Consider the following 10,000-nt stretch of genomic DNA (forward strand, 5'->3'; position numbering starts at 1 on the left):
AGAACCGCTCCGACCACAGACGTCTGCAGGGTTTTTTTGTGTGTCTCATCCTGGGCCAAGCCAGTAATAAGATGGCTAACAAGGTTAACGAGTGATAAACTAATTTGCTGGTTTGGGCTGATCTATTTGTGGCAAGTGTGGAAAGATCTCAATGGGTTCCACAGGAGTTGTGGACGATGTCTAGACGTGAATTCCATAACTCGATTTTGGCTGATGATATTCCCAACCTGATCCTATAAAGCCAATAGCGCTGAATGGAGTTTTTTGTCAGGGATAAGTGGCAAACCAGCCGTAGAAGGCGTGTATAGCGTTTGTATTAATAGGCGGTTGTTGTGTGGTGACACATTCCACTAGATTTAGCCTTTATTCCTTCTCTGCCACCTCCTCCAAGAGTCTCAGTGTCACGTTTTAGTAAATGCGATGTAATGCGCCCGCATTCTTAGAGTGCCCGACTCACCGCAGTTTTGTAGAGGGTTTTTAGAATTTTTAAAAGTGTCCCCCCCCCCCCCCCCCCATACACACACACACACACACACACACACACACACACACACACACACACAGGACATATTTTACCTCAAAACTGCAGTTGTAAACTACAAATCCCTACTTCCCGCACCACATGCGTCACATGTCTGGGGGCCCTTTCCCACACATCACTCAGTGCTGTCCGATGGCACGGCCTGACAGCTTCTGGTCCACCAGAGGAGTAATGCCACTCTTCTCTCCTCTACGCAGCGTCCTCAAGTCCATGGATCTGAGCACAACAGAGAGGTCCACAGCACAGGTAAGGCTCAGCTGACCAGAGGGGACGTGTGCTAGGGCCTCAGAGGCAAGGGGGCAAGTGGAGGCAGAGGCAGGAGGGGGGGTCGCTGTATTGAGTTACCGACAATCACAACAATCAATACATGTAGGGAGAGTGCAGGAGAAGAAAGTGGAGCAAAGGTATATTATGTTAATGTTTAGATTTTTTTATCATTCACACTTTGTTTGTTTTCTCTCATTTTTTCTTTCTTTCTTCTTTCTTTCTTTCTTTCTTTATTTCTGTCTGCTCTCTCCCTCCCTCAGGATGGCTATAAGCCCTTGGAGATGCTTCTCCTGGAGAAGTGTGGGGGCGGGCAGTCTGACCACCACTCCCAGCGGTCAGCCAACAGCGGCCTGAGCGGTGGGTCCTTTCTCCCTCCGTCTGTACACTTCCACATCCAACAGCAGCATCTCTGTCTCAGTCTCTCAGTGTCATCCTTGTGTGATGTGATGCCGTTCCCACAGTGCCAATTAGCTCTCCTGCACATAAGCTGTCATTACACAGTGATTAGTCAGCCTGATTCATTAGCCTTGCTGCCTCAGTCAGTTTGTGATGTGTGTGTGTGTGCGTGCGTGCGTACGTGTAGTTTATTGTTTGACCTAGCGTACCACAACAGGACCGTCCGTGACACTTACATTTTTGTGGCTTTGTGTTGTGATGGTCTTATTCTGAAACTAGAAGGCAAAATGTATAGAGTTTGCTAGAGATTTGTATGTGAGATGTGAGTGGATAGTGGTAATGTATTTGTATCAGGTTGAAATTCATGGACTTACAAATATTCTGCATGTGTCAGTAGGCCCATTATATTAGGGTGTGGGTGGTGTGTGAAAGTGTGTGGTACAGAATGCTTCATGAGGGCAGGAGGATGGTGTTGGCAATTTAAGGCTATATGCTAACTAAGCCTCTCTCAGCCACACCATTGGCCTTTCCATTCGGAATTTATTTGTGTGTGTGTGCATGCCTGTGTGTGTGTGTGTCTGTGTCTGTGTCTGTGTGTCTGTGTTTTGCATGCTTCGGGTGTGCTGTAAATGTCACCATAAAGTGCCTCTGGAATCCGCAGGAAAACAGGCATTTCATTTGTGTTTTTAAATGCGACTTGGGCTTTTTCCATTCATGGCAGCGTGTTTCAAACACACTTTTCTTTTTGCCCTCTTACTCTGTGCATTGTCTCTCCTAACCTTTTTCGCCGTGGTTGATGTGTTAATCTCTTTATGTTGTTTGTCTGCATTCCAGAATTTTCCACTCAAATCTGCTAATCCCAAACCCATGAACCTTTAACTGCTATGCACATCCAAGAAAACCATTTCCACATTGTGTGCATTTGCAATGACTTTGTATGGTCTGCATTGACTCTCTCTCTGCCGCTTTTCAGTGTCTATGTCTTTGAAACGGAATGTATAGCTGAATAGATATTCGTTGCCCTTTTCAATGATAGATGTGGTGCATTTCAAGCTTGTTACATAATATGCCAGCATTAGACATGAAGACCTGAATCCAATTTGTTTGGGGATATTGTTTTGATTCTGTGTGTGTGTGTGTGTGTGTGTGTGTGTGTGTGTGTATGTTTGCAGGCTCTTCGCTGCGTGGCGATAAAGACTCGTCATCAGGAGACGCTCACCAGCGACTTCCTGCCACGTCCATCCCGAGCCCCTCCCCCCTGCGCGGCTCTCCGCCTCCATCGTCCTCCCAGCTCCTGATGCTGCATCGGGGCGCCGGCTCCATCTCCGTGTCGTCGTCGGCCGAGTCGGCCTCCTCGGTCAGCATCAGCGCCAACGGCACGCACCCCTTCTCCCCCGCCGACCTCCTCCCGCCGGGCATGGCGGGCCTGGGCGCCGGCCCGCTGGCCCCGCTGGCCGGCAAGGTGGCCCTCAGCTCGCTCCTCCAGCGCCAGCTCATGCACAGCTTCTACAGCAAGGCGCTGCAGGACTCGTCGCTGCTCTTCCCGGGACCGCACGGCGCCGGCCACCACCACGGGGCGGCGCACGCCCTCTCGGCCAGCCCGCTGCCCAGCCAGCCGGCCGCCGCCAGCCCGGACGCGGCCAACGGCTCGGCGCCGTCGCCCAGCCGCTCGGAGGGCGCCGGCAGCGCCTCGGAGGGCGAGGACATGGACACGGCGGAGATCGCGCGGCAGGTCAAGGAGCAGCTCATCAAGCACAACATCGGCCAGCGCGTCTTCGGCCACTACGTGCTGGGCCTGTCGCAGGGGTCGGTCAGCGAGATCCTGGCGCGGCCCAAGCCCTGGAGCAAGCTGACCGTGCGCGGCAAGGAGCCCTTCTACAAGATGCGTCAGTTCCTGTCCGACGAGCAGAACATCCTGGCACTGCGCAGCATCCAGGGCCGCCAGAGAGGTGAGCCGGCGTCATCTTCATCTCCTCCGCTCTCACTAACTCCTCTCCCTTCCTCCTCCTCCTCCTCCTCCTCCTCCTTCTTCTCCTTCTTCTCCTTCTCCTCTTCCACTAACACTGTGGAATACCAAGCCAATATTCCCATCACTCAACGTCTCCTCTCGTAACACTGCACTGTCGTGTCCAGAAATGACAAGTGCGTTAGTGAGTCTGAACGGATCACGTAGTGTTTTAACTAAGGGCCCCCGATAGCTCACCCCTTTTCAGTCATCTGACTGGAGGCCCCACCTTTCTGCTTAACCTTCCTCGGCAGGTCTGATTGACTTTGTGACAGCCATGTCATCATTTGCGGGCATGTCCTCCATTTAATTGCCTCTTTGAATGGAATTGACCCCGGTGTCCTCATTAATTATTAGTAATTAAGATTCCTCCAGCCAGGATGGCGCACATTCATCTTGGTCCGTCGGCGCGGTTGTCATGTTGGTACAGCTCTCCTCGTCTGTGTCCTCCGCCAGTTAAGAGAGCGAGGGAAAGCACCTCATTAAACATGCACTGATCAGAGCTTAGCCACTGATGAATAGGAGGAAATGTTTGCTTTGGCTCACCAAGGATGGTATTACATTTTGTTTTGTAAAGATGTCTTTTTTTGGTGTGTGCATCGCCTATCAGAGTTGAGTGCTGACTTTTGAGTGTGTGTTGGTACAGTAAGAGATTCCTCATGCCAAGCACCATGATACCAGGAGGGACAGGAGACAAGTGGAGAAGTGATTGACGCCCAACATGACAGACTTGTGTTGTTTTAAAGGGGGGGATTTAATGAAGTCTTGCTCACCCTTAGGGACGTCGTCACCGACGATGTTAACACATCAAAAGGTCTCGCAGTTTAAAGGAACCACAGAGAAGAGGCCGGGAGAAGCTGCCTGGTTTGCGAGCGAGAAGCTTTTAGTTGAGTTCGGCTCTGCCAGGGACAGCACCAGGTCGCACCTTGCCCCCTGGGACACCGTCTCAGCTCCCCTGTCAGAGGTTGACGCAGAAGATGCAAAGGAAAAGTTTTGTACGATTGCGATTCTGCGATTTCATAGTTATATCAAACTAATATGGAAATCACCATCTTAAGCAGCAGAGAGTAATAAGCACTAACTTCTCTGAACTCCGAAGTCTAAGGGAATTCCCATGTTCACATACCATTAAGAGCTAAACAAAAGAACTGCATAAAAAATACCACAAACAAGGAAAAAAAGAATAATTCTGAAGCGTTAAAATTGTTCTGTCGGGAGATCAAACAAAGGTATGTTGTCAGACACGCTGTAGATTCCTCCCCACAGGAGCGGGCAGATGCGGTCAAGGCGCGGCATTTCAAAGAGCGCTTTTATTGATTAATCATTCCCTCAAGTGAGTAGTGCGAGTACCCTCCAGTTGCTTCTCCAGGCTAATGAAAGCGCGCGGCTCATGAATTATTCAGGGAAGATAATGGGGTTGCTCGAGTGGGCCGCTCCCCTGGGCCCCGCGCCTAGGATGCCGGCGGAGGAAGCACTCGTGGGAGCGACCGGCGGGCGGTGCGGGCGGTTTGAACGGGCCCAGGGAAAGGGGGCTCCTCGTTCTAGCATGGATATGCAGCGTACGACGCCAGTGTGTCGGTGCGGTGAAAATTACAAAACAAGACAACACTGAGAGAGATGTGTGTATGTCTCTCTCTGTATGTGTATATATATGTGTGTGTGTGTGTGTGTGTGTGGGCGGGGGGGGGGGGGGGGTTGGGTCTGCTCATCATCATTGCCGAGACAGGCAGGAAGGCAGGCAGGTCAGGGCTTGACGATAGCAGGCAAGCGGCGGAAGAGAAGGTGATCAAGTGTGAGGTGTGTCACCTCTGCGTGTGTGTGTGAACAGATGTGGTAAGAGAAGAAGATGGGGGGGGGGGTGCAGAAACATCAACAAAGAGCCAGTCATGTGTCTGAGTCTTCCGTCAGAAACACAGACGGATTTCTCTCTGACGGACGCCATAACTCCGATGCACAAGAGGCCTGACTGTCTGTCTGTCTGTCTGTCTTTTTTATTTTCCTTCTCCTGGTTCTTTTTTTTGTCTTGTCTCGTCTCGTTTGTTGTTGTTAGCGTGAACGTTACCCCCGTGGCGGCGAGGGCATCTGCCAGCCGCGCCAAGTCCAGAGCGAGTGGAGCTGCCGCCTGGCACGGTGCAACGTTGGCGCGGCAAGGTGTGGCACTGTGCAGCGCGGGGGGCGAACTCTCTCTCTCTCTCTCTCTCTCTCTCTCTCTCTCTCTCTCTCTCTCTGCCCGTCGGGCCGTTGGTCTGGAACGGCTTCAAGGGAGCTGGCGCTGGCCTGGCACGCTGCCCTGGACCTGTCTGCCTGTGGTTCCCCTCGTGAGAAATGGCCATGTTCAGGCATAAAGAAACACATGCTCGCGCCTCAACACAAAGAGGCAGCACAGCGGAGGATGAGCGCAGTCAGTCATTACGGAGCATCTCGGGGAGGGAGGAGTGGAGCGTGTGAGCTCAGGTGGAGCTGACATGCAAGGGTGGCTCTCTCTGTTCATGGTTAATTACATTATTAACCAGTATCTAATAAGAACACTGAGATGCTTATTTATTTTTTTGCCACACCCTAGTTTTACTACCTTTACTATACTATCTTTTTCTTTTTTTTCTTTAAGAAGGGGGGGGCAGCATTAATCTTTATACATTGTTCTGGTCTGGCTTGAGTGTAATAGAAAGAGAGAGAGAGAGAGAGATGTGACTCGTTTTGCAAAAAGCGTCAGCTTTGACCCAAAATGCCAGTTGTCCGCTTTGAGAAGTGCAATTCAATTTGAGGCCAGTCACATTTGGGAATAAGTGTCTTTTAGGAGCAGTGTTCTCTTAAAAGTCCTTCAAAGTCCATAACTAAGTGAATTACTCTTTGCCTTTCATTAAGCTTCGACCAAATCAAATCTAAAAACACGCTTAATATGGAAACATTGTGGAAAGAAGTCGTCAGGTGACAAAGACTGTGTTAAAGTGTTAATGGTTTTGGAGGTAGAACATTGATTTCAGATGATGAATGGTAGCACAAAACGGCAAAGGCAGTACCTTTTGGCAGTACCTTAACATTTTGGGTGTCGTGTTTTTACACTGGAAGATAAACCCTTGAATTTCGGGATGACAGTTTTTGTTCTCGGTGCCGAAGCCTATGACCTTGGGTAGCTAGCACCATGTTACAAAGTTGGCCCCAGTGGTGATGGTTGTCAGTCGATGCTAAAATCCAGGCACAGCACTCCATTGCCTCATGCTTTTGACTGAGCGTAGGGGGGCTTCTGTCTGACCTCTGTTTATCTGTTGCCACTTGTTTTCCAACAGAGAACCCAGGCCAGAACCTGAACAGGGTGTTTCAGGAGGTTCCGAAGCGAAGAACCGGCTCCGAAGGCTCCTCGAGGCCAGGTGTGTGCTCTGCGTTGTTTTTTTTTTTCTTTTGTTTTTTTTTTTTTCTTTTTTTTGAGAGCGCGTTTTTCACAAACAGGTGGAGTAATGCTCCGCTGGCTAGTGTCCATGTTGTGTTAGCCGTTCTGTCGTTTTCTTCTGGCCTGGTGTCTGTATGGGGGGGATAAAAACGCAAGGGGCAAGGTCAGGGTCGACAGCCGGGCATCAGATTGACCGTAACAGCATTTACGCGCGCGTGTTTGTGTCTGTCCCCTTATCTGTGTTGGTGTGCATGAGTGTCCTTGTGTGTACCTCTATTGGTGTCCTCATATTTGCGTCTCTGTCTAACCCCTGTGTGTGTGTGTGTGTGTGTGTGTGTGTGTGTGTGTGTGTGTAAGTGTGTGTAATTATTTTATATAGGTCTATCTGTGTACTTTGCGGCCTTGAATGTGTATATAATGTGGTGTGTGTGTGTGTGTGTTGGTGTCAGTCCTCTGCGTGCCACTTACTGGTGTTGCTGGTGGTCGTATTTCCCCTGGGCTCTGGGGATTACTTCCAGGTCAGTAGGGGGTTGGAGTGGGGGCGGTGGGGGAATGGCCCAGCTGTTGTCCTCACACCCCAGTGAGCCTGACCTTCCCCGCTGCAAAAGCCCGCGCCGCCCAAACGTCTCCCTCTGCAGCCAGCCCGGTCTGGGTCGGTCCGCACAGACTCTATGGGTGGACAGGAGGGTGGGTGGGTGGTTGGTTGGGGGTTGGTCTGTCTCCTCTAGTGAAGAGTCATATTGTTTTGCCCTGGTTCACCTTAGTGATCAAGGATAATGGGGGCACATCTAAAAACAAAACAAACAAATAGGACAGGTGTAGGGGGCTAAAGCTTTTGGCGAGGTCACTGTGAGGTGGTTGGAGCATGTGAGCATGTAGTATGAAGCCCTAGAACCAAAGCACAAACTGCGTATACTATTTAAAGATTATATTTGGAGTTATATATAAAAAAAAGAAACTTTTTTGCTGAAGCCGTAGTGCAGAGAATGTCTCTGAGGACGCGCACACAGCACAGGGCATCAGGGCCGAGCGCTCCGGGGTCAGGCGGGCTAAGAGCCTTCCGCCCAAACACGCTGCAAAATGAGATCTCTGTGGCTCTAGGGCATTTCCCCCAAATCCTCTCATTTCCTCTCGCTGGTGACAGAAGAAAGGCTGTGCAGGGACTGGGTAGCAGCAGAAAGCATGTGTGTTGTGTGTGTGTGTGGGTATGCGCGCGCGTGTGTATGTACTGTATGTGCTTGTGTAGTGTGTACCATATGTATAGTGGGGATGCAAAACTCTTGAGTTTCACTGAGGGCATGAGTTGTGCGACTTTGGCATGGCATCACTGTGTGTGTGTGTGTGTGTGTGTGTGTGTGTGTGTGTGTGTGTGTGTGTGTGTGTGTGTGTGTGTGTGTATCGGGCGGTGTGCTGGTCTCTGCTGTGCGTAGGAGTGCGGCTCAGTGCTGAAGGTGCTGTAGGGAGCAGTGGGCTCCCAACCTGTTGGGGCGTGGGGGGATTTCTGGAACCTTCTGAAGCTCCTGTCATCCCCATTAGTCAGCTACTGCTGTCGGTGCTCTAGGGACCTGGAACATGGAGTACAAACACTAAGTCAGCCCGAGCAGGAACGGCCCCTTCATCTCCTCTGGCACTCATCTCTTTCTTTCTTTCTTTCTTTCTTTTTTTTTTCTTTCTTTCTTTCTGTCTTTAATCTTTATTTGCTCATCTCATGGTTCTCTTCATCTTGGTTGCGCTTTCTCTTTCCTTTGTTGATTTCATGTTTTTTATTCTATATTGTTTTTCTTTGGCTTTACTCTGTTTCTGTATTTCTTCTTTCTTTTACAATTTCTCTCTGATTTTTTTTATTTTCTTTCTTTTTTTGTCCACTTTTTTCCTGTCTTTATCTCCCCCCCCCTCCTTCTCTCCCTCCTTCCTCTTCTCCCCTGCCTGCCCGCCCGCCCGCTCACTCGCCTGCTCTCTCTCTCTCTCCCTCTCTCCTCAGGGAACATCACCACACGGATCCGCACCCCGGAGGGCGGCTCGGACGAGGCCATCCGCTCCATCCTGGAGCAGGCCAAGAGGGAGCTGCAGGTGCAGAGAGCAGGTAATGGCCTGTGGACACACACACACACACACACACACACACACACACACACACACACACACACACACCCACACACACCCACACCCACAGGGACACTGTCTGTGCAGTGAGTCGAGCAGGGAAGGCCCTTTCCACAACACTAGCCACCTACTCTTCCATGAGAGGGGGCTGGTCAAGACATGGAGATGTGATGCAGTACTATGGGGTTGGGTGAGGGGTTTTAGGTCACTCGTTGGTTAAAGGGTAACTCAGTAATATTTGCAGTACTTTAGCTTTAGTCTTTTGTGTTTAGTTGTTTTTTGTGTCGAGGTTCTCACAGGAACACAGTTGTCTGGTTAGTCAAATGACATGCAGAACACAGAAATGTTGTCATAGGATTGTATTTGGTTATTTGATTTCAGTGTGATGTTTGTTTGTCTGATGACTGTATGTTTCTAAATGACGTCACACATACATAACACTTACCAGCCTGTATAACTGCATCCCTATGACTTTAATACCCCCCCCAACCCTTTCCTTACCCATCCTCCTGATGGTGCTACCCCACCTAACCCCACCTCTACTCTACTGCTCTGCCCCAACCGCTGCAGATGGCGTGGGAGAGAGCGAGCCACCTCCCGCTTACCCCCGGGGCTTTGGAAGCTTCTCCCAAAAATATGCCCACATTCTCAGCCTGGGTGAGGAACTTTTACTCTTAGATCCATCACCAACTGTACCCACCCAGAGAAACAAGCTGTTCACTCCCAACACTCACAGAAACAAAATGGCTGAGGGCAAGCAGTGAATGACATCCTTGGGTAGTAGGGAGTATAAGCAAGGGAGAGAGGTTTAATAATCAGCTGGGAAAAGGAGGATTTCACATGAGAACAGATACCTTCCAAACGCACACAAAGTGTTAGAATCTTGTAGAGGTACTTATAATACCAGGGCATGGGTATGATTTCCTGAGAGCAAAAATAATGACAAACTGTGGGTGTCTTGCATGTACTGCAAGGCACTTTGTTTAGCACTGTCTGCAACATGAATATGTTTGCCACAATGTGTTCTTTAATGTACACTGAAATCTTCATAAAGACCCTGACAGTCGAGTTTTGTTGTATTTGCCTTGTGTAATGTGTGTGTGTGTGTGCGTGCGTGCGTGCGTGCGTGCGTGCGTGCGCGTACATGTGTGTGTACGTATGTGTGAGCTCTATTTGATCCTCTCTCTCTCCCACAGTAGAGTCATCTCTGCCCGCCACCTCCTGCGGCCCAGCCGAAGCCATGCGCTGTGTGATGGAGAGCCAGGCGGCCTCCCTGAAGGCTTCGCTCCCCCAGACGGAG

The 10,000-nt window shown here is 50.2% G+C and overlaps 1 protein-coding gene across 5 annotated transcripts in view; it reads left to right on the forward strand.

Moving 5' to 3' along the window:
• The window catches only part of cux1a (cut-like homeobox 1a), a 117,693-nt gene that overhangs the window by 89,037 nt on the left and 18,656 nt on the right, over positions 1-10,000 (forward strand). For 3 of the 5 annotated variants that reach the window (XM_076274859.1, XM_076274860.1, XM_076274862.1), the window contains exons 13-19: positions 739-787; positions 1,069-1,165; positions 2,377-3,153; positions 6,497-6,577; positions 8,579-8,680; positions 9,271-9,357; positions 9,897-10,000. The exon at positions 9,897-10,000 is cut by the window's right edge. In XM_076274859.1, coding sequence (XP_076130974.1) covers positions 739-787; positions 1,069-1,165; positions 2,377-3,153; positions 6,497-6,577; positions 8,579-8,680; positions 9,271-9,357; positions 9,897-10,000 — 1,297 coding nt within the window. The remainder of the gene's footprint in view (positions 1-738; positions 788-1,068; positions 1,166-2,376; positions 3,154-6,496; positions 6,578-8,578; positions 8,681-9,270; positions 9,358-9,896) is intronic. The other 2 variants (XM_076274861.1, XM_076274863.1) reach the window with 2 other exon arrangements.

The sequence above is a fragment of the Alosa pseudoharengus genome, unplaced genomic scaffold, assembly GCF_046254945.1.
Source record: "Alosa pseudoharengus isolate Yale_2024_CS ecotype anadromous, Long Island Sound unplaced genomic scaffold, YU_APseudo_1.1 YU_APseudo_1.1_scf_8, whole genome shotgun sequence".
Taxonomy (NCBI): Eukaryota; Metazoa; Chordata; class Actinopteri; order Clupeiformes; family Clupeidae; genus Alosa; species Alosa pseudoharengus.